Source organism: Heterodontus francisci, chromosome 20 (genome assembly GCF_036365525.1).
Source record: "Heterodontus francisci isolate sHetFra1 chromosome 20, sHetFra1.hap1, whole genome shotgun sequence".
Taxonomy (NCBI): domain Eukaryota; kingdom Metazoa; phylum Chordata; class Chondrichthyes; order Heterodontiformes; family Heterodontidae; genus Heterodontus; species Heterodontus francisci.
This window is the reverse complement of record NC_090390.1, coordinates 72,918,758-72,943,716: the sequence shown is the minus strand read 5'-3', so window position 1 is coordinate 72,943,716 and position 24,959 is coordinate 72,918,758. Positions and strand designations below refer to the sequence as shown.

The window sequence follows — 24,959 nt, the reverse complement described above, 5'->3', positions numbered from 1 at the left end:
ATCAGTCCAATGTCAATGGTGGGAAAACGACTAGAGACCATTGACGAGGACAAAATTAATTTTCACTTGAAGCATGGGTTAATAAAGGGCAGCCGGCATGGATTTGTTAAAGGCAGATCGTATCTGATGAACCTGATTTGTATTCTTAAAATGAAGTAAGAGGGTTGATGAAGCTACTGCAGTGGATATTGTAATAATTGACTTTCAAAAGGGCATTTGATAAAAGTACCACAACAGAAGCACATAGTATTAAAGAGACAGTAATAATCTGGGTACAAAATATGTGTCAGCTGTGCCTCAGTTGGTAGGACTCTTGTCTCTGAGTCAGAAGCTTCTGGGTTCAAGACGCACTCCAGGACGTGAGCACAAAATCTACTGCTGCATTGTCGGAGGGGCCTCTTTTGGATGAGACGTTAAACCGAGGTCCCATCTTAGAGTCATAGAGTTATGCAGCAGCCCGTAGCGTTGTATGCTATGGTGTTTCAAGTGCTCATCTAAATACTTCTTAAATGTTGTGAGGGTTCCTACCTCTACCACCCCTTCAGGCAGTGTGTTCCAAATTCCAACCACCCTCTGGACGAAAACATTTTTCCTCAAATCCTCTCCAAACCTCCTGCCCCTTACCTTAAATCTATGCCCCCGGTTATTGACACCTCTGCTAAGTTTCTTCCTATCTGTGCCCCTCATAATTTTGTATACCTTTAACAGGTCTCCCCTCAGCCTTCTCTGCTCTAAGGAAAACACCCTAGCCTATCCAGTCTCTCTTCATATCTGAAATGCTCCAGCCCAAGCAACATCCTGGTGAATCACCTCTGCATCCTCTCCAGTGCAGTCACATCCTTCCTATAGTGTGGTGATCAGAACTGTACACAGTACTCCAGCTGTGGCCTAACTAGCGTTTTATACAGCTCCATCATGGCCTCCCTGCTCTTACATTCTATGCCTCGGCTAATAAAGGCAAGTATCCCAAATGCCTTCCTTATCTACCTGTGCTGCTGCCTTCAGTGATCTATGGACAAGTACACCAAGGTCCCTCTGATCCTCTGTACTTCCCAGGGTCCTACCACCCATTGTATATTCCCTTGCCTTGTTAGTCCTCCCAAAATGCATCACCTCACACTTCTCAGGATTAAATTCCATTTGTCACTGCTCTACCCATCTTACCAGCCCATCTATATTGTCCTGTAATCTAAGGCTTTCCTCCTCACTATTTACGACACCACCAATTTTCGTGTCGTCTGCGAACTTACTGATCATACCTCCTGTATTCATGTCTAAATCATTAATGTACACTACAAACAGCAAACGTCCCAGCACCGATCCCTGCGGTACACCACTGGTCACAGGCTTCCAATCGCAAAAACAACCCTCGACCATCACCCTCTGCCTCCTTGCCACTAAGGCAATATTGGATCCAATTTGCCAAATTGTCCTGGATCCCATGGGCTCTTACCTTCTGAACCAATTTCTCATGCGAGACCTTATCAAAAGCCTTACTGAAGTCCATGTAGACTACATCAACTGCTTTACCCTCATCTACACATCTAGTCACCTCCTCGAAAAATTCAATGAAGTTTGTTAGACACGATCGACCCCTAACAAAGCCATGCGGCACAGTGGCGCAGTGGTTAGCACCGCAGCCTCACAGCTCCAGCGACCCGGGTTCAATTCTGGGTACTGCCTGTGTGGAGTTTGCAAGTTCTCCCTGTGGGTTTCCTCCGGGTGCTCTGGTTTCCTCCCACATGCCAAAGACTTGCAGGTTGATAGGTAAATTGGCCATTATAAATTGCCCCTAGTATAGATAGGGATAGGTGGGGATGTGGTAGGAATATGGAATTAGTGTAGGATTAGTATATAAATGGGTGGTTGATGGTTGGCACAGACTCGGTGGGCCGAAGGGCCTGTTTCAGTGCTGTATCTCTGAACTAATCCCTGATTAATCCCTGCCTCTCCAAGTGGAGATTAATCCTGTCCCTCAGAATTTTTTCCAATAGTTTCCCAACCATTGATCTTAGGCACACCGGCCTGTAATTACCTGATTTATCCCTGCTACACTTCTTGAATAATGGTACCACATTCGCTGTCCTCCATTCCTCTGGAACCTCTCCTGTGGCCAGAGAGGATTTGAAAATTTGTGTCAGAGCCCCTGCTATCTCCTCCCTTGCCTCACATAACATCCTGGGATACATCTCATCTGGCCTGGGGATTTATCCACTTTTAAGCCCGCTATAACCACTAATACCGCCTCTCTTTCAATGTTAATTTGTTCGAGTATATCACAATTCCCCCTCCCTGATCTCTACACCTACATCGTCCTTCTCCATAGTGAACACAGATGAAAAGTAATCTCACCTACGTCCTCCGGCTCCACACACACATTGCCACTTTGGTCCCTAATGGGCCCTACTCTTTCCCTGGTTATCCTCTTGCCCTTAATATACTTATAAAACGCCTTGGGATTTTCCTTTATCTTGCCTGCCAGTGTTTTTTCATGCCCCCTCTTCGCTCTCCTAATTACTTTTTTTAAGTACTCCTCTAGGGCCTCCGCTGTTTTCAGCCCCCTGAATCTGCCATAAGCCTCCTTTTTTTCCTTATCCAATCCTCTATATTCCTTGACATCCAAGGTTCCCTGGACTTGTTGGTCCTACCCTTCACCTTTATGGGTACATGTTGGCTCTGAACTTCACTCATTCCTTTTTGAATGACTCCCACTGATTTGATGTAGATTAGTTCAGTTCAGAGATACAGCACTGAAACAGGCCCTTCGGCCCACCGAGTCTGTGCTGACCATCAACCACCCACTTATACTAATCCTACACTAATCCCATATTCCTACCACATCCCCACCTGTCCCTATATATTTCCCTACCACCTACCTATACTAGGGGCAATTTATAATGGCCAATTAACCTATCAACCTGCAAGTCTTTGGCATGTGGGAGGAAACCGGAGCACCCGGAGGAAACCCACGCAGACACAGGGAGAACTTGCAAACTCCGCACAGGCAGTACCCAGAATCGAACCCGGGTCCCTGGAGCTGTGAGGCTGCAGTGCTAACCACTGCGCCACTGTGCCACCCTAGACTTTCCTACAAGTAGCTGTTCCCAGTCCACTTTGACCAGATCCTGTTTTATCATATTGAAATCAGCCTTCCCCCCAATTCAGTACCTTTAGTTCAGGTCCATCTTTGTCCTTTTCCATAACTACCTTAAATCTTAGAGTTATGATCACTATCCATGAAATGCATCTCCACTGACACTTCTATCACTTGTCTGGCTTCATTCCCTCGGATTAGGTCCAGTACCGCCCCTTCTCTTGTCGGACTTTCTACGTGCTAGCTCGAAAAGCTCTCCTGTATGCACTTTAAGAATTCCACCACTTTTAAGCCTTTTGCACTAAGACTATCCTAGTTAATATTGTGAAGTTGAAATCCCCGACTATTATTACCCTATTATTTTTACACCTCTCTGAGATTTGCCTACATATCTGCTCCTCTATCTCTCCCTGACTGTTTGGAGGCCTGTAGTAAACTCCCAGCCAAGTGATTCCCCCTCATGTAGACGTAAAAGATCCCACGGCATTATTTCGAAGAGCATGGGCTTTCTCCCCAGTGTCCTGGCCAATATTTATCCCTCAATCAATATCACAAAAACAGGTTATCTGGTCATTATCATATTGCTGTTTGTGGGAGCTTGCTGTGTGTAAGTTAGTTGCCATGTTTCCTACACTGCAATAGTGAGTACACTTCAAAAGTACTTCATTGGTTGTAAAGTTCTAAGGGGCATCTAGGGGTCATGAAAGGTGCTATATAAATGCAAGTCTTTCTTTTCTAAAAGAAAAGAGTTGGAGAGTAGTGGTGAACAAATTTTTTTTTGACTGGAGGGAGGAATGCAGTGGTATCCCCCAGGGATCAGTATTCGGACTATTGCTTTGAGACCTGTACTTGGGTATAAGAGCACAATTTTGAAGCTTGTGAATGATATAAAAGTTGGCAACATAGTAAGTAATGAGTGAATGGGAAAGTAGCAGACTTCAGGAGGCCATAAAATGGTGAAATGGTCAGACATGTGGCTCCTACAGTTTAATTTGGCTGAGTGTGAAGTGATGCACTTTGGGAGAAACAACACTGAAGCAGCATAATCTAAATATCACTATTTTGAGGGCTAAGAGCTGAGGGGCCAGTGGGGTGCCATAGTCACAAATCCTTGAAGCTGGCAGGGCAAGCATAAGAGATAAAAGCAAAATACTGCAGATGCTGGAAATCTGAAATTAAAACAAGAAATGCTGGAACCACTCAGCAGATCTGGCAGCATCTGTGGAAAGAGATGCAGATTTAACGTTTCGGGTCAGTGACCCTTCTTCGGAACTAGCAAATGTTAGAAATGCCAAAAGTTATAAGCAAGTGAGGTGGGGGTGGGGCAAGAGATAACAAAGGAGAAGGTGTAGATTGGACAAGGCCACAGAGCTGACCAAGCATAAGAGATACCTGGCTTTGGAAATAAGGGCATTGCGTTCAAAAACAAGGAAGTCATGCTAAACCTTTACAAATCACTTGTTAGGTCTAGGCTGGAATATTGTTTACATTTCTGGGCACTACACTTAAAGAAGAATGTCAAGGCACTGGAATGGGTACAGAAGTGGTTTACCACGATATTACCAGGGATGAGGGATTTCAATATGTGGAAAGATTGGAGAAATGGAGATTGTTCTGCTTAGAGCAGAGAATATTTTGCGGAGACCTAATCGAGGTATTAGAAATTGAGGAGTTTTGATAAAGCAAGTACGGAAAAACTTCCTCTGGTAAGTGTGTCAGTAACAAAGAACAGCACAGGAACAGGCCATTCGGCCCTCCAAGCCTGCGCTGATCTTGATGCCTGCCGAAACTAACACCACCTACACTTCTGGGGCCCATATCCCACTATTCCCTTCCTATTCATATATTTGTCAAGATGTCTCTTAAACGTCGCTATCGTATCTGCTTCCACCACCTCCCCTGGCAGCAAGTTCCAGGCACTCACCACCCTCTGTGTAAAAAAAAAACTTGCCTCGCACATCCCCTCTGAACTTTGCCCCTCGCACCTTAAACCTATGTCCCCTAGCAACTGACTCTTGCACCCTGGGAAAAAGCTTCTGACTATCCACTCTGTCCATGCCGCTCATAGCTTTGTAAACCTCTATCATGTCACCCCTCCAACTCCGTCGTTCCAGTGAAAACAATCCGAGTTTTTCCAACCTCTCCTCCTAGCTAATGCCCTCCAGACCAGGCAACATCCTGGTAGACCTCCTCTGTACCCTCTCCAAAGCCTCCACGTCCTTCTGGTAGTGTGGCGACCAGAATTGCACGCAATATTCTAAGTGTGGCCTAACTAAGGTTCTGTACAGCTGCAACATGACTTGCCAATTTTTATACTCTATGCCCCGACCGATGAAGGCAAGCATGCCGTATGTCTTCTTGACTACCTTATCCACCTGCGTTGCCACTTTCAGTGACCTGTGGACCTGTACGCCCAGATCCCTCTGCCTGTCAATACTCCTAAGGGTTCTGCCATTTACTGTATACCTCCCACCTGCATTAGACCTTCCAAAATGCATTACCTCACATTTGTCCGGATTAAACTCCATCTGCCATTTCTCCGTCCAAGTCTCCAACTGATCTATATCCTGTTGTATCCTCTGACAATCCTCATCATTATCCGCAACTCCACCAACCGTTGTGTCGTCCGCAAACTTACTAATCAGACCAGCTACATTTTCCTCCAAATCATTTATATATACTACAGACAGCAAAGGTCCCAGCACTGATCCCTGCGGAACACCACTAGTCACATCCCTCCATTCAGAAAAACACCTATCCACTGATAGCTTCTGTCTTCTATGACTAAGCCAGTTCTGTATCCATCTTGCCAGCTCACCTTTGATCCCATGTGACTTCACCTTTTGTACCAGTCTGCCATGCGGGACCTTGTCAAAGGCTTTACTAAAGTCCATATAGACAACATCCACCGCCCTTCCTTCATCAATCATCTTTGTCAGTTCCTCAAAAAACTCAATCAAATTAGTGAGACACACCTCCCCTTCACAAACCCATGCTGTCTCTCGCTAATAAGTTCGTTTGTTTCCAAATGGGAGTAAATCCTGTCCCGAATAATCCTCTCCAATAGTTTCCCTACCACTGACGTAAGGCTCACCGGCCTATAATTTCCTGGATTATCCTTGCCACCCTTCTTAAACAAAGGAATAACATTGGCTATTCTCCAGTCCTCAATGAGGATGCAAAGATTTCTGTCAAGGCCCCAGCAATTTCTTCCCTTGCCTCCCTCAGTATTTTGGGGTAGATCCCATCAGGCCCTGGGGACTTATCTACCTTAATGCTTTGCAAGACACCCAACACCTGCTCTTTTTTGATAATGAGATGACTGAGACTATCTGCATTCCCTTCCCTACGCTCATCATCCACCAAGTCCTTCTCTTTGGTGAATACTGATGCAAAGTACTCATTTAGCACCTCGCCCATTTCCTCTGGCTCCACACATAGATTCCCATCTCTGTCCTTGAGTGGGCCAACCCTTTCCCTGGTTACCCTCTTGCTCTTTATATATGTATAAAAAGCCTTGGGATTTTCCTTAATCCTGTTTGCCAATGACTTTTCATGACCCCTTTTAGCCCTCCTAACTCCTTGCTTAAGTTCCTTCCTACTGTCTTTATATTTCTCAAGTGCTTCATCTGTTCCTAGCCTTCCAGCCCTTACAAATGCTTCCTTTTTCTGTTTGACTAGACTCACAATATCCCGTGTTATCCAAGCTTCCCGAAACTTGCCGAACTTGTCTTTCTTCCTCACAGGAACATGCTGGTCCTGGATTCTAATCAGCTGACGTTTGAAAGACTCCCGCATGTCAGATGTTGATTTACCCTCAAACAGCCGCCCCCAATCTAAATTCTTCAGTTCCTGCCTAATATTGTTATAATTAGCCTTCCCCCAATTTAGCACCTTCACCCAAGAAGTCATAGATTTTAAAATAATTGGCAAAAGAACTAGAGGGGAAATTAGGACAAATTTCTTCACACACAGGGTTGTTAACATCTGGAACGCACTACCTGAAAGTATGGTGGAATCAGATTCCTTAGTAACTTTCAAAAGGCAGTTGGACATGTACTTGAAGAGGACTAATTTGCAGGGTTATGGAGAAAAATCTAGGTGTGGGACTAAATTTGGACAGCTCTTTCAAAGAGCCAGCACAGGCACAGAGACTGAATGGCCTCCTTCAGTGCTGTAAGATTCGACTCTATGATGTGATTTGGCTCAGCTATGATGCCCCTCCAATATCACTATCTAGGCATATACATGAAGAATGCTTGAATTTGATAGATGAGGAAGATTGGTATCTTTGGAACCAAGATTCAGTGCCTTCAGACGAGGAGAAATAGGAAAGAAAAAACATTAGCAAAAGTAAAACAGAAAAATTGCTGTTGTAAATTGACCATTGAGTTAAACTGTAGCCTAAATGTATGATTGCTTTCTGCCATCTCTAATAGTGATTTTATTTTCAGGCATTGGTTCTTAGAAATCATGGTGTTATAGCACTTGGTGAGACCATAGAAGAAGCTTTTCACTACATCCACAATGTTCAGTACGCCTGTGAAGTCCAGGTAATGTAAAAAAAAAATGTACAACTGGTGCTAATTCATGAAAGTGATAATTTACATGAAATAGCATTCAAACCCATTTCATTGAAAACTTGGTTCCTATCTTTAAGTGTAGTCAATAAGCTTTAGTGGTGTGATTTTCATATGTAGGTTGAGCTCTTCAGACTATATAACTTTGTGTAATGTTTTAATTGACCCATTTTCTTCATCGTCCACAAAATTTATATAGTGCTTTTGGGCTATAGTTGGTACATACACTATGTGGTAACTAAAAAAGCAATTAAAGTTCTATGTCCAATACCTGGCCTGCGTTTAATTACATGATTTCAGCCAAGGTCGAGGAGGGAACACCACACTTGCCTTAAATGTTCTTGAGCTGGAGAGGAAAAGTAAACTAGGGTTTCCAACGATTGCTATCCAGTAAGCTGTGCTAGTACCAATGCCCCACTTCCATCCCCTTCTTTGGCTGCTTGCTCAGGCTAAAGCCAATGGTATGTAGCCTTGGTAACTGTTTGACTTTTGCAGTTTCAACACCATCATATTAATTTCCAAGACCAATTCATTTCACTGCCTGTCACCATTTGTACCTCACTCCCATCCTCACAAATTCTCATCCACTCTTGTCATTTTCAAGCTCAACTTCTCCAATGCTCCCCTTGCCAGCCTCCCTAGCTCCGCCTAGCACAAATTTTAATCATTGAAAACTCTAACCACTCTTCTGTCACTCCTGTACTCCTTATTTCCCAGATTGTTCTTGTTTACAAATATCTAGACAGCCCTACCTCACTTCTGAAATTTGCTCTAGCTGTATATTGCAGTTGGTATGTTCCGCTATCAATGGCAGCGCATTCAGTGTACACACCCCTATGCTATGAAATTCATTTCCCAAATATTTACATTTTGGTTTTATCTTCACTTGCTTTCAAAAGTTTTAAACTGTGTCTTTGATAACAATGCTGTTTCAAATATTACCAGAACAAAGAACAGTACAGCACAGGAACAGGCCATTCGGCCCTCCAAGCCTTCTCCGATCTTGATGCCTGCCTAAACTAAAACCTTCTGCACTTCCGGGGACTGTATCCCTCTATTCCCATCCTATTCATGTATTTGTCATGATGCCTCTTAAACGTCATTATCGTACCTGCTTCCACCACCTCTCCTGGCAGCAAGTTCCAGGCACTCACCACCCTCTGTGTAAAGAACTTGCCTCGCACATCCCCTCTAAACTTTGCCCCTCTCACCTTAAACCTATGTCCCCTAGTAACTGACTCTTGCACCCTGGGAAAAAGCTTCTGACTATCCACTCGGTCCATGCCGCTCATAACTTTGTAAACCTCTAACATGTCGCCCCTCCACCTCCGTCGTTCCAGTGAAAACAATCCGAGCTTTTCCAGCCTCCTCATAGCTACTGCCCTCCAGACCAGGCAACATCCTGGTAAACCTCTTCTGTACCCTCTCCAAAGCCTCCACGTCCTTCTGGTAGTGTGGCGACCAGAATTGCACGCAATATTCTAAGTGTGGCCTAACTAAAGTTCTGTACAGCTGCAGCATGACTTGCCAATTTTTATACTCTATGCCCCGACCGATGAAGGCAAGCATGCCGTATGCCTTCTTGACTACCTTATCCACCTGCGTTGCCACTTTCAGTGACCTGTGGACCTGTACGCCCAGATCTCTCTGCCTGTCAATACTCCTAAGGATTCTGCCATTTACTGTATACTTCCAACCTGCATTAGACCTTCCAAAATGCATTACCTCACATTTGTCCGGATTAAACTCCATCTGCCATTTCTCCGTCCAAGTCTCCAACCGATCTATATCCTGTTGTATCCTCTGACAATCCTCATCACTATCCGCAACTCCACCAACCTTTGTGTCGTCCGCAAACTTACTAAACAGACAAGCTACATTTTCCTCCTAATCATTTATATATACTGCAAAGAGCAAAGGTCCCAGCACTGATCCCTGCGGAACACCACTAGTCACATCCCTCCATTCAGAAAAGCACCCTTCCACTGCTAACCTCTGTCTTCTATGACTAAGCCAGTTCTGTATCCATCTTGCCAGCTCACCTCTGATCCCATGTGACTTCACCTTTTGTACCAGTCTGCCATGAGGGACCTTGTCAAATGCTTTACTGAAGTCCATATAGATAACATCCACTGTCCTTCCTTCATCAATCATCTTTGTCAGTTCCTCAAAAAACTCAATCAAATTAGTGAGACACGACCTCCCCTTCACAAAACCATGCTGCCTCTCGCTAATAAGTTTGTTTGTTTCCAAATGGGAGTAAATCCTGTCCCGAAGAATCCTCTTTAATAATTTCCCTACCACTGACGTAAGGCTCACCGGCCTATAATTTCCTGGATTATCCTTGCTACCCTTCTTAAACAAAGGAACAACATTGGCTATTCTCCAGTCCTCTGGGACCTCACCTGTAGCCAATGAGGATGCAAAGATTTCTGTCAAGGCCCCAGCAATTTCTTCCCTTGCCACCCTTAGTATTCTGGGGTAGATCCCATCAGGCCCTGGGGACTTATCTACCTTAATGCTTTGCAAGACACCCAACACCTCCTCCTTTTTGATAATGAGATGACTGAGACTATCTACACTCCCTTCCCCAGGCTCATCATCCACCAAGTCCTTCTCTTTGGTGAATACTGATGCAAAGTACACATTTAGTACCTTGCTCATTTCCTCTGGCTCCACACACAGATTCCCTTCTCTGTCCTTGAGTGGGCCAACCCTTTCCCTGGTTACCCTCTTGCTCTTTATATATGTATATAAAGCCTTGGGATTATCCTTAATCCTATTTGCCAATGACTTTTCATGACCCCTTTTAGCCCTCCTGACTCTTTGCTTAAGTTCCTTTCTACTGTCTTTATATTCCTCAAGGGTTTCGTCTGTTCCTAGCCTTCCAGCCCTTACGAATGCTTCCTTTTTCCTTTTGACTAGGCTCACAATATCCCGCGTTATCCAAGCTTCCCGAAACTTGCCAAACTTATCCTTCTTCCTCACAGGAACGTGCTGGTCCTTGATTCTAATCAACTGACATTTGAAAGACTCCCACATGTCAGATGTTGATTTACCCTCAAATAGCCGCCTCTAATCTAAATTCTTCAGTTCCTGCCTAATATTGTTATAATTAGCCTTCCCCCATTTTAGCACCTTCACCCGAGGACTACTCTTATCCTTATCCGCAAGTACCTTAAAACTTATGGAATTATGGTCACTGTTCCCGAAATGCGCCCCTACTGAAACAACGACCACCTGGCTGGGCTCATTCCTCAATACCAGGTCCAGTACGGCCCCATCCTTAGTTGGACTATCTACATATTGTTTCAAGAAGCCCTCCTGGATGCTCCTTACAAATTCTGCCCCATCTAAGCCCCTAGCACTAAGTGAGTCCCAGTCAATATAGGGGAAGTTAAAATCACCCACCACTACAACCCTGTTACCTTTACATCTTTCCAAAATCTGTCTACATATCTGCTCCTCTACCTCCTGCTGGCTGTTGGGAGGCCTGTAGAAAACCCCCAACATTGTGACTGCACCCTTCCTATTCCTGAGCTCCACCCATATTGCCTCGCTGCACGACCCCTCTGAGATATCCTCCCGCAGTACAGCTGTGATATTCTCCTTAACAAGTAATGCAACTCCCCCACCCCTTTTACATCCCCCTCTATCCCGCCTGAAGCTTCTGAATCCTGGAACATTTAGCTGCCAATCCTGTCCTTCCCTCAACCAAGTCTCTGTAATAGCAACAACATCATAGTTCCAAGTACTAATCCAAGCTCTAAGTTCGTCTGCCTTACCTGTTATGCTTCTCGCATTGAAACAAATGCACTTCAGACCACCAGTCCCGCTGTGCTCCGCAACATCTCCCTGCCTGCTCTTCCTCTTAGTCTTACCGGCCTTATTTACTGGTTCCCCCTCATTTATTTCACTTGCTGTCCTACTGCTCTGGTTCCCACCTTCCTGCCACACTAGTTTAAACCCTCCCGAGTGATGCAACCCGTCCTTCTTGTACAGGTCCCATCTGTACCTGAAGAGATCCCAATGGGGGGCACAGTGGCGTAGTGGTTAGCACCGCAGCCTCACAGCTCCAGGAACCCGGGTTTGATTCTGGGTACAGCCTGTGCGGAGTTTGCAAGTTCTCCCTGTGACCGCGTGGGTTTTCGCCGGGTGCTCCGGTTTCCTCCCACAGCCAAAGACTTGCAGGTTGATAGGTAAATTGGCCATTGTGAATTGTCCCTAGTGTAGGTTGGTGATAGGGAATATGGGATTACTGTCGGGTTCGTATAAATGGGTGGTTGTTGGTCGGCACAGACTCGGTGGGCCGAAGGGCCTGTTTCAGTGCTATATCTCTAAATAAAAAAATAAAAATAAATAAAAAAAAATCTGAAACCCTCCCTTCTATACCAGTTGTTCAGTCACGTGTTTAGCTGCATTTTCTTATAAAACCATAAAACATCTTCAGATGTTTCACTACATTGTAATGTGCAAGCTGTTGCTGGAAAGTGTGCATCTGTTGTGGTTATGATCTCCTCCCTTGATCAGAGGGATGTCTTTCACATGAGGAATTGCCATGGTTGCTGTACCAGATTAGAACCTATGAAACCTATGTTCCCGAGCATGAAGCAGTTGGAAACCTTTGGAAAGGTAGAAAATTAGCTAGGAGAACATGCTTTCAAATCACTCACATAAATTAGTTGGAAAAATGTATTTATTCATTAAGTCAATGATTATATCACTTATGAATCTCTGCCCAGAAGAAAGGTCCCTTCGGATTCAGCCACTCCTAGTAATTAGTCATAATTGGCTTTGATACAATATAATCTGTTGAAGTGCTTTTATGAATAGAGTTGGTTTAGAAGTTTAGAACAAGAGTTTCTTTGTATGAAATTAACTGAGTAAATGTTAAATCAAAGTGCTTTTTACGGTAATGAATCATCTTGCAGTTTTATACCTTTATCATACCATTATTTACAAATAATTCACTGTCATTTTCAATAAACAATACTTCACTGTGTTAAACTGAACAGATGTGCAGTGAATTTCTAATTTGTGGGTGAAGTCATGTCTGAAGTGGTCAGAGGATGTATATAAAGATCATGTGCACTATGCTGCAAAATGTCAGTTTACTTTTAATGTACAACTTGCACATTTTAAATATTTCTAAGAATGGTTCTCTTAAGCATTGCTTCTGTTGGGCTGATGCATTTAATTTAGAACCTGGAAGTGACCATATGCTTTTATTTGAAGGTGAGGGCCTTGGCAAGTGCAGGTGGAGTGGATAACTTACTACTGCTGGATCTGGAGAAATTCAAGCCTTACACGCAAAAAGTGGCTGCTAATGGAGTCAATATGGGAGTCGCACAAAAGTGGAGAATTGGAGAACAAGAATTTGAAGCTTTGATGAGAATGATGGACAATCTGGTGTGTATGCCTTCAAGATCCTAATCCTTGTTTTCAAATCGCTTCAATACCTCACCCCACCTAATCTCCATGATCTCTTCCAGCCACACACACCACACACTGAGCATTAGCTCATTTCGGTGCTGGACTGCTCCACGTTCTTTGCTTCAGTATCTGTAGTAATGCTTGCAGCCATTCCACCCTGCCAGATCTCTATGCCTTTCCACATAACTAACTTTTCCTTATTCCTTTCTGCTTAACGTTCACTATTTTCCTCTGCCTCTGTGTTGAGATGTCTTTCTTGACAAGCAAAATGCAACAAAAAAAAGTTGTATCTTATTGGAGTGATGTTTGGTTATTATAAATTGAAAGTTTCCTTCATGTCTATTTTAATCAGCTGCTGACTAAAAGCTGATATTTGTATTGAGTCTCTGGAGCATTTACATCTGACAGGATTAGAACTGGGTTTATACAACAATGAAAGTTGTCAGCCTTGACTCAGTGATGGCACCCTCGCCTTTGGGTTTAAGCCACACTCCAGGACTTGAGCATATTATCTAACCTGACACTTCACTGTAGTAGTAAAGGAATGCTGTGGAGTTGAGATGCCATCTTTTGGATCAGACATTAAACCAAGTTCAAGTGGGCATGAAAGAGGCCATGGCATGATTTGAAGAGGAGCAAGGGAGTTTTCCCAGTGTCCTGGCTGTTCATTTAATTTATATATTTTTTATTGTATGCAGGTGGTGGGCATTAGCTGGGCATTCATTTGAAATACATACAGGTCAAGAGGTATAAATTGATACAGACTCAAACTGTGGTTGTTGGGTTAGGACATGTATACTTGTAATGTGTAACTCTTGTCAGGCAAGCCCCCCACCTGCCAAGACTGAGGCAAACATTATTTCGCCACATGAACATTAAAACTTAAAATTGCAAGCTCCTGATTGGAAAGACATTTCCATAGTAACAGGCAGTGTTGGAACAAGGGGACCCAGTCGTTGTTTCCCCAATACACAGAAGAAGTGGCCAGACCAGTTTCAGTCACATGACTGACTGACTGTTGGGGTTTTTTTGAATTTGAACTTCCAACAGGGAAAGAGATCAGAAAGCACATTTCTCCTGGACTGAAAACACCTCTCTCCTGTCTGCTGTCATCTCGCTCTCACCAGCATCGGAAACCATGAACCCCAAGAGAGAAAAGTCTTCTGCAGTAAACAACGTTTAAGAAGAATATTGGGCCCCAATGAGAAGTAAGAGCTGCCTACAATCAAAGACTCTGCGGCGAGCTGGAAACACAGAAAAAGTAACAAGAAAGCCCCTTTTAGAGACTGCCTCAGACCTCTCCATTTTAGTTTTTTCTTCTCTGTCCCTATTTGCATGTGTGTATCATGTGTGCATGTTAGCTTGGGCATATGAATTAGTACTCAAAGCCTATTGCCAAAAATTTAGAACCCTCAAAAAGCAAGCCAATCAAACTTATCTGGAGTTTGAAAGAAGTAAGCAGCTGCCTTTTGACCAGTGACAGGGCTTTAAAAATACAACTCAGCTATGAGACTCTCAGAAGTAATCCTGTCAGAGGAATTTAAAAACTCTCTCCCACTCTCAAAAAAGACCCGTGTAGAGGAGCAGCGGGTTCAGGGAGCCCGGCAAGCGGCCATTCTGGCCGATGAGTTTTCTTTAAAAGTCGGTTTCCCAGGGGAGAACCTTTCCTAATCACCCCCACAAATCTGAAAAAGACAATGGGTGGGAAGGTGATATCTGCCCAGGCAGTCCTGGAAGAGAAAGGAAAGCAGGAGGCCCTCCTCCTGCCGAAAAGGAAGGTGCTGTGTGCAAAAGTGAGACCCGGAGACCTGTGTGCTTCCATAATAAAGCAGGGCATTTAAAAGCTGACTGCTGGAAACTAAAAGAAAGACCAGTAGGGTTAATCAGGGCACACTTGCTCAGTGAAGATGGGGGCCTGATGCAAAACACAGAACAAGCTGTGGCTTTAACTGCAGTAAAAGTGCAACCCAGGAAGCTTACTACGGCCAGTGCAGGAAATGTTAATAGGATTCCTGAAGGTTATCAGGGATTTGTGTCTGAAGGGAAAGTAACCCCATCACCCTCGAGTGGGGCAAGCAAGCCCATAGTAATTCTCGGGGACACAGGGGCCATCAGATCCCTTTTACTGGGAAAAGGGCTGACCTTTTCCCCAGAGAGTGCAATGGTGGTGATGAATGGCATTGGAGGGCAGTGTATGCCTATGCCTGTACCTGTACACTGGGTGCACCTGGAGTGCGACCTAGTTTCAGGACCGGTGACTAGGGATTGTCCCTAGTTTGCCTGTGGGTGGGGTTGACTTGCTGCTACGTAATGATCTGGCAGGGATGAAGGTGATAGCCCCCCCAGTAGTGAAAGAAAGACCCCAGGAGGTCAGCGAGACAGGGCAGTGGCAGGAGACGGTCCCCTGCAGAGTTCCTGTATGTGTAGTGGATCAGGCCAAGATCAAACCAGCTCCCCCAGAGGAGACTGCATTGGCACTGCAGGCAGATGACCATGAGGTCTGTCTGTCTGAGACTTTCTTTAGAAAGTTAGGAGACCCAGGGAATGAATTAAATGGATTTTCCCTAGGTGAGGCTCAGCGAACCGACTCAGTATTGTGAAAATTAGCACAGGCTGCCCAATCTGAAAGTGAAGCACAGGGAGACCCTGACTGCTACTATTTAAAGAATGAGGTACTGATGGGGAAATGGAGTTCTCCTCACAGACCTGAGGGCAAGGAGTGGACAGTAGTTCACCAGTTAGTGGTGCCACAGATGTACCAGGGTGAAATATTAATAAGGGCCCACAATCACGGACAAGGGATCAAGGAATATGGTGAAAAAGCGGGAACAGGGTACTGAATTAGACGATCAGCCATGATCTTTTTTGAATGGTGGAGCAGACCCAAAGGGCCGAATGGCCTTCTCCTGCTACTATTTTCTATGTTTCTAATGAGACTACAGTGGCTGTACATGCCGGTATACTAAAGCCAAAACTCCACTGCAGGAGTTGCCACATGTGCCAGGTTTTAGGGGAAACCCTAACCTACAGTGAAACCTGCACCCCTAAGTCCTGTACCAGTGTTGGGAGGACACTCCAGCAGACGACTGATGAACTGTAAGGGACCACTGCCGAGAGCAAAAGGGGACAGGCAGGCACACGGCTGGCAAATGTTTAGAAAGAGAAGGGGAAAAAGTGACCAAGAGGGCAGGTTAATGGAAGTCCAGGAAGAATTTCGGATGAAAACCCCTACTGTCCGGTCAGCCAACCCTGAAAAATGTGAAAAGTTCGACCCCACATCCTCCTATGTAAATACAGACTCTAGAAGCAGCCCACCAGTATTGCTCACAGCATTTACAGGAACCTGCAGGGACAAAGAGAGACCTTTACGGGGCACAGAAACAGTGAGGGTGATGCCTCACCTAGTCAAAGTGCCACAGGAGAGTGCAGCCAAGTCAACACAAATACCTACAGGTAGGAGTGTCCCAAAGAACAAAGGGGAGAGTAACAAAGACGCCTCCCCCACAGTCAGAGGAAAAGCGAACCACCCATCCCCTTAAGTCAAAAGTCTTTGCATGACTCAGAGTTCAGGTTAGACACCCCTCCCCACCCCCATTACCAACTTTCCTGAGGAAAAAAAGGGGGAAATTAAAGAAGCCCTGGCACCCAGAAAAGACCATTTTTAATAACCTTTTAAGATTGGTAAATGAATGAAAATAAATGAGAAATGCATGGTTTTTCTTTCTGTATCTTATATTTCTCTCAAACCCTGTAACAAAATGCGCCATTGTTCTTTAAATCGCATTTCATTTCCCTGGGTGTGGAGCTGTCTGGCAAGCCCCCCACCTGCCAAGACTGAGGCACACATTATTTTGCCACATGAACATTAAAACCTAAAATTGCAAGCCCCTGATTGGAAAGACATTTCAATAGTAACAGGCAGTGTTGGAACAAGGGGACCCAGTCGTTGCTTCCCCAATACACAGAAGAAGTGATCAGACCAGTTTCAGTCACATGACTGACTGACTTTTGGAGTTTTTGAATTTGAGCTTCCAACAGGGAAAGAGATCAGAAGGCACATTTCTCCTGGACTAAGAAGACACCTCCTGTCAGCTCTCATCTCGCTCTCACCAACATCGGAAACCATTGAAGATGCATGAACCCCAAGAGAGAAAAGACTCCTACAGTAAACAAGGTTTAAGAAGAATATTGGGCCCAACGAGAAGTAAGAACTGCCTACAATCAAGGACTCTAAGGCGAGCTGGAAACACAGGAACAGTAACAAGCAAGTCCCTTTGGAGACTGCCTCAAACTTCTCCATTTTAGTTTATTCTCTTTTCTGTCCCTATTTGCATGTATGTATTGCATGTGCATGCTAGCGTGGGTGCATCGTATATCCGGAGGCATTAGAGTTTAAGTTGTAAGGTTTAATAAATTTCACTTTTCTCCTTTAAATTGAAGAAAGCCTGTTTATGCTCATTTCTTTGCCTTATAATTGGAAAGCTGTGAACAAGGATTCACAAAGCTCAAAACACAGTGTGTTTAAAAATTAAACCCTGTTACAATAAGACCAGGTGAAGGCAGTAAGCGACCCCTCGACGCCTTTCTAACTTGGTCATAACACTGTAAATAAATATAAAGTGTGTAAAGACTGGCTCCAGTTCTATCCTTCCTGGGTCAGTCCTGCTGCAATCCTGAGTGCGGGATTGCTGAGGTGATTCTAAGTAACACTTGCACATACTTATCTCTCAGCTACCATACGTTAACACCACCGGAGGATAAATCCTGGCGCTTGTCGCTGATTTCCGTCCCGCTTTTTTTTAAAAAGCGGACCTGATAACTTTCAGGGAGTAGCTGCACCGTTTCTCTCTGAGAATTTATCTTTGCACGGGGACAGCAACAGACCAACCATTTGCAGCCACACTGCATCATGCACTTCAGTCCTCCACATGCATCAGGCTCTGCCCACTAAATCAAAGTGACAACTGTTTTGTACATAGGATTCCACAAATTACAGTAAGGAATTTTAAAAATTGCCATGTAAATAGTTTCAGGGAAGTGGTTGCTAATTGCAGAGACTAGAAGAGTCACACCTGGTTGAAAACGGGAACTTGCCCCTTCGTCCAGGTGCCCTCTATTGGATGGATTTAAAAATTGTTATACTCAGTACCCAAATGTTACAATAAAGTTTTAAAATATCTAATTAACCAGCTGTCATCCCACAGATGCAAAACAACAGAGTTTGATGTATGCCTTAATCTGACTAGTCAAAACGCTCCAAACAGACAAAAACTGGATATTATTATAGATTGTTTGCTTGTTTGTGGGACCTTGCTAACTACAAATTGGTTGCCATATTTGCCTACAAAAAAAGCATCTTCTCCAGTGGTTCTCAAACTTTTTACATTAAAGAACCACTTTTCAAATAGATTAGAAATCATTGACCCCCCACCCCACCACCTAAATTATAATACCTGGGCGAACATGTATTTTAGCACCCATTCTGGTATGTAGTCCTTAAATATTTTTAAACCTCCCTTCTCTTGAACAATGCTGAACTCATTTGATGCCCTCCACCAGCCTTGATAACTGCAGGTCTACCTGCCATTCTTCCTGCCACTGTCAGTGCTCCTCCATGCACACTCCCCTCTGAGCTGAGACTGCCAGCCCGCTATCCGCTGCACATGCAATAGCTGCACTTCGCTTCTGGCTCACACCAAGTCTGCTTCCAGGTACTGCTCATCAATTTTGAGGCCCCCCTGCAAAAGTCTGTACGGACCCTAGTTTGAAAAACACTAGTCTACACTTCAAAAAGAATGCATTGCTGTAAAGCACTCTGGGACATCCTAACGACAAGCAGACACTATATCTTTGATATTTTAAACACACAGTTATAATTAACTATATTTTTGAACTTGCAATCTTTCTGTAGACATTCTACAGTAGTTTTATTCGTGAGTGAAAAATGTGAGTAACCAGGGTAACATAACTGTGTAAACACAACATTTAAATACTGCTGGAAATACTCAGCAGGTCTGGCAGCATCTGTGGAGAGAGAAGCAGAGTTAAGTTATATCTGCCAGTTCTGATGAAGGGTCAGTGACCTGAAAGGTTAACTCTGCTTCTCTCTCGACTGATGCTGCCAGACCTGCTGAGTATTTCCAGTGTTTCTTGTTTTAATTTCAGATTTCCAGCATCTGCAGTATTTTGCTTTTAATTAAATACTGCTTGTTAGCTTTCTATGAACAAATTCAAAATATACAAACATGATTACCTATTCAATGCTCTTAGGCATTCTGTCTCCATTTCTGTTTGTTTCTTGTTTATTCAATTAACCATTTTCGTTGAGTAAATTGTTGTCATTGTATTTTCCTGTCATAGACCCATTCCAAACAAAATCATCCTACTAACTGGGATAGCAAGTAGGTGTGTTGACATCCAAATGGAACTGAAGCTTTCAATGCTATTAGTATGAAATTATGGACTTAAATTGCCATGTCATCAGGCTTACCCTTTCTGTTGTACTTTAGGGTTTTGCATATACTTTTTGTAAGAATCACTGGCTGGCCTGCTTTATTTTTCTTGGTAATTTTGTACCGGCAGAAAGAAAATGCTCATGCAGTTGTTACACTCTTTTTCTCTCTGCAGGGCTACAGAACAGGCTACACTTACAGGCACCCTATTCTGAGAGAAAAACTAAGACACAAGAGTGAAGTGGAGATCCCTGCAACTGTCACGGCATTTTCCTTTGAAGATGATACTCTGCCACGCTCTCCCCTCAAATTCCTAGCACAGAAACAGCAGCGTGAAAAGACCAGATGGCTGAACACTCCAAACACGTACATGAAGGTCAATGTCCCAGAGGAATCTCCAACTGGCGACTGCAGCCCTAGGTCAAAAACCACAGTAAGTAATAGTTTATAAATCTTCTGTCATTCTTAAAAATTTATTTTGGAATAACTCGGCCTTTGTTGGAACAACACTTCCTTTTGAACCAATGAGTTGATTCAGCCTTCAACAGTTAAGCAATGAAAGAAAAATATTATTGATTTGTCATAGAACAATTGATGAATTGAAGCTGTAAACAATTGTCTTACTATTCAGATGCCATCAATAAAATAAAATTAAATGTAAGCAACTAGCAAATGAAAAATTGAGAATATTTTATGATGGGCAATCGTATACTAGAAGCTTAATACTCTTCAGTTTTGAAAATGAACTTAGCATAGAAAAGATGAAAAATATTTTTACTACTTTATTGCAAGGGAAAAGCATTCTTTACAAACCTTAGAACCACATCAATGTAAAGTTTCATTTCTTAAACTAATCTAAATGTGATTACCTAATTAGTGCCTATTTTGCCTTGTGGGTGCAAAGCCAGTTAGAAATCGAGTTAACTCAGCCAATAATTTCAGGTTGGTCCCTTGTAGCCAACAGGGAAGATTTTTTTCAGAGGTGAAAGGCTAGTAGGCAAGCCCACTCACATAGAAAATAGGAGCAGGACTAGGCCAGTCGGCCCTTCCAGCCTACACCGACATTCAATACAACCATGGCTGATTGTCCAAACTCAGTACCCTGTTCCCGCATTCTCCCCGTATCTCTTGATTTCTTTAGCCCTAAGAACTATATCTAACTCTTTCTTGAATATATTTAATGATTTGGCCTCAACTGCTTTCTGTGGTAGATAATTCCACAGGTTCACCACGCTCTGGGTGAAGAAATCCCTCCTCATCTCAGTCCTAAATGGCTTACCCCTTATCCTTAGATTGTGACCCCCTCGTCCTGGACTCCCCCGCCATCGGGAATATCCTTCCTGCATCTAGTCTGTCCAGTCCTGTTAGAATTTTGTAGGTTTCTATAAGATCCCCTCTCATTCTTCTAAACTCTAATCAACCCAATCTCTCTTCTTACATAAGTCCTGCCACCCCAGGAGTCAGTCTGGTGAACCTTCGCTGCACTCCCTCCATATCTCTCACTGGTCTATCAGTCCCTGGGGTTGTTTTTAGTAATGAATGATGGAGGAGCTATAGTCTGAGTGAGGGAACTTATTTTACACAAGTATTGGAAGTGAAGCATGCAATACCACAAACTGATGGATGCAAGTTCAATCATCCAACTCTGCTGGGTCCTCAATCTGTAACTGTGCATGCACGAGACTGATGAATGGCAAGATGTGAAGTTCCCAATCTGAAGGAGGGAAAATTAGATTACAAATTTTTGCTGGTCCACTTGAATTTTCCTCCTAGGAATAAATCAGGCACACTACACTTTTGAGCGCAGATGATGATTTGTTCAAATATTCACACTGACTGCCAAAAGGAGAGACCATGGGCGACATAAAGTGTTTCCAATGTCAGGTGTTTGTTCTCATGCAGTTATTTATTTTTTTTAAGTCTTGTGTCTTCAACTAGGTAGAAGAAGTCAGGTTTTTAATTTCTCTTCCGCAGACAGCTATCACCTGGAACCTCACTCCCTGTTGAGCTGCTTAACTGATGCCTGGTATAGTTTCAGTCTGTGAGAAACTCCATACAGCTGGCTAGCAGCTAGGAGACTTGTAGGATTTTATTTTTAAACTGTTACGATGATGAGGACCGAGAATGGAAACTTCTGCACTCCAGGCACTTGCTTTAATCTCATTTAGATAAGTCCTCTGCTCAAGTCCTAAAATCAGTTTATGAAGACAACAACTTGTATTTATATAGTGCCTTTAATGTAGAATGCTTTAAGGCACTATTTTCTCTTTCAAGCTCTATCACTACAGGTTGTAGTGAAGAGCATTTCGGTGATAGTGATCACAACTCCCTGACCTTTACTATAGTCATGGAGAGGGACAGGAGCAGACGGGATGGGAAAATATTTAATTGGGGGAGGGGGAATTACAATGCTATTAGGCAGGAACTGGGGAGCATAAATTGGGAACAGATGTTCTCAGGGAAATGCACGACAGAAATGCGGAGGTTGTTTAGGGAGCACTTGCTGTGACTGCTGGATACGTTTGTCCCGATGAGGCAAGGAAGGGATGGTAGGGTGAAGGAACCTTGGATGACAAGAGATGTGGAACAGCTAGTCAAGAGAAAGAAGGAAGCTTACTTAAGGTTGAGGAAGCAAGGATCAGACAGGGCTCTAGAGGGTTACAAGGTAGCCAGGAAGGAACTGAAGAATGGACTTAGGAGAGCTAGAAGGGGACATGAAAAAGTCTTGGCGGGTAGGATTAAGGAAAATCCCAAGGCGTTCTACACTTATGTGAGGAACAAGAGGATGGCCAGAGTGAGGATAGGGCCGATCAGGGATAGTGGAGGGAACTTGTGCCTGGAGTCGGAGGAGGTAGGGGAGGTCCGAAATGAATACTTTGCTTCAGTATTCACTAGTGAGAGGGACCTGGTCGTTTGTGAGGACAGCGTGGAACAGGCTGATATGCTCGAACAGGTTGATGTTAAGAGGGAGGATGTGCTGGAAATTTTGAATGATATGAGGACAGATAAGTCCCCGGGGCCAGACGGGATATACCCAAGGATATTGCGGGAAGCGAGGGAAGAGATTGCTGCGCCTTTGGCGATGCTTTTTGCGTCCTCACTGTCCACTGGAGTAGTACCGGATGATTGGAGGGTGGCAAATGTTGTTCCCTTGTTCAAAAAGGGAATAGGGATAACCCTGGGAATTATAGACCAGTCAGTCTTACGTCGGTAGTGGGCAAATTATTGGAGAGGATTCTGAGAGACAGGATTTATGATTATTTGGAAAAGCATGGTTTGATTAGAGACAGTTAGCATGGCTTTGTGAGGGGCAGGTCATGCCTCACCAGCCTTATTGAATTCTTTGAAGATGTGACAAAACACATTGATGAAGGAAGAGCAATGGATGTGGTGTATATGGATTTTAGCAAGGCATTTGATAAGGTTCCCCATGGTAGGCTCATTCAGAAAGTGAGGAGGCATGGGATACAGGGAAAGTTGGCTGTCTGGATACAAAATTGGCTGGCCCATAGAAGACAGAGGGTGGTAGTCGATGGAAAGTATTCAGCATGGAGCTCGGTGACCAGTGGTGTTCCGCAGGGATCTGTTCTGGGACCTCTGCTCTTTGTGATTTTTATAAATGACTTGGATGAGTAAGTGGAAGGCTGGGTTAGCAAGTTTGCCGATGACACAAAGGTTGCTGGAGTTGTGGATAGTGTGGAAGGGATATTGACAGGATGCAGAGCTGGGCTGAGAAGTGGCAGATGGAGTTCAACCTGGAAAAGTGTGAAGTGATTCATTTTGGAAGGTCGAATTTGAATGCAGAATACAGGCTTAAAGACAGGATTCTTGGTAGTGTGGAGGAACAAAGGGATCTTGGGGTCCATGTCCATAGATCGCTCAAAGTTGCCACCCAAGTTGATAGGGTTGTTAAGAAGGCGTATGGTGTGTTGGCTTTTATTAACAGGGGGATTGAGTTTAAGAGCCGCGAGGTTATGCTGCAGCTCTATAAGGCCCTGGTTCGACCACACTTGGAATATTGTGTTCAGTTCTGGTCACCTCATTATAGGAAGGATGTGGAAGCTTTAGAGAGGGTGCAGAGGAGATTTACCAGGATGCTGCCTGGATTGGAGGGCATGTCTTATGAAGAAAGATTGAGGGAGCTAGGGCTTTTCTCATTGGAGCGAAGAAGGATGAGAGGTGACTTGATAGAGGGGTACAAGATGATGAGAGGCATAGATAGAGTTGATAGCCAGAGACCTTTTCCCAGGGCGGAAAGGGCTATCACCGGGGGCATAATTTTAAGGTGATTGGAGGAAGGTTTCGGGGAGATGTCAGAGGTAGGTTCTTTACACAGAGAGTGGTGGGTGCGTGGAATGCGCTGCCAGCGGTGGTAGCAGAAGCAGATACATTAGGGACATTTAAGCGACTCTTGGATAGGTACATGGATGATGGTAGAATGAAGGGTAGGTAGTTAGTTTGATCTGAGAGTAGGTTAAAGGTTCGGCACAACATCGTGGGCCGTAGGGCCTGTACTGTGCTGTACTGTTCTATGTTCTATTGGTCCTGAATTATATAGCAAGCTTACCAGCACTCTCCAGCAGTATGCCTTGGTAGGACTGGACCAGATAGGCATTTAGCAGCATTTGGCTTCCTTTATAAAGGACCACAAAATTTATCTTTTGTGCTGCTTTTTTTTTAAGCTGTTCCAAAGGTGCCTAAGATGCACCTGTAGTGCTGTGTGTGTCTGCCAGTAAAACTGGGGACCACCCCTGGTCCTGCATACTCTGGCAGAATAGAGATGAAGGTTTCTGAAGGCGCATCACAGCATTTTATACCAGAATCTCAGGCCCACATATATTTGGATCCTCACATTAAAACCTCTCATCTTGTGAATACACTGGAAACCATAACTTTCTATATGAAAGCCTCGTGTAGTTTAATTGATAAAAATTTATTAAATGTTTTTGACTGTGGCTGCAATTACTTGTGTGCTTTTGAGTTGGGTTTCCTAATCCATTAGTTTAAAGATATAAATTTATGTAGGTTAGTGTGTTTTGTGTTTTTAAAAATGGTTAAACATACGATTTCATTGTGGGAAATAGGAATTGCAATGTGCAATATATCAGTTATTTGCACAAAAATACTTGTGATAAATAGCATTACAGAGGAAGAAATTTTTTCTCATCTTTGACAAGATGATTAAAAGTATGAAGCAAAGCAAAAGAGTGCTGGCATCAGTCTCCTGTGTAAGAACATCATCTGCTTTCCACAATCAGTCATGTGGCTTATTATCCACGCTCTGGTGGGAGGTCCCTGCCATGACTTCTCTTGTATAGCTGTGATATTTTAGGTTAAACAAATGGGTCAGATGTCGGAAGCAATAAATGTAACATAAACTAGTCATCCCTCGTTAGAATT

At 43.8% G+C, this 24,959-nt stretch overlaps 1 protein-coding gene across 6 annotated transcripts in view; it reads left to right on the top strand.

Annotated features, from left to right (window-relative positions):
* The window catches only part of add3a (adducin 3 (gamma) a), a 337,068-nt gene that overhangs the window by 282,078 nt on the left and 30,031 nt on the right, over positions 1-24,959 (top strand). For all 6 annotated transcript variants that reach the window (XM_068053019.1, XM_068053018.1, XM_068053022.1 and 3 more), the window contains exons 8-10: positions 7,549-7,647; positions 12,910-13,083; positions 19,735-19,992. In XM_068053019.1, coding sequence (XP_067909120.1) covers positions 7,549-7,647; positions 12,910-13,083; positions 19,735-19,992 — 531 coding nt within the window. The remainder of the gene's footprint in view (positions 1-7,548; positions 7,648-12,909; positions 13,084-19,734; positions 19,993-24,959) is intronic.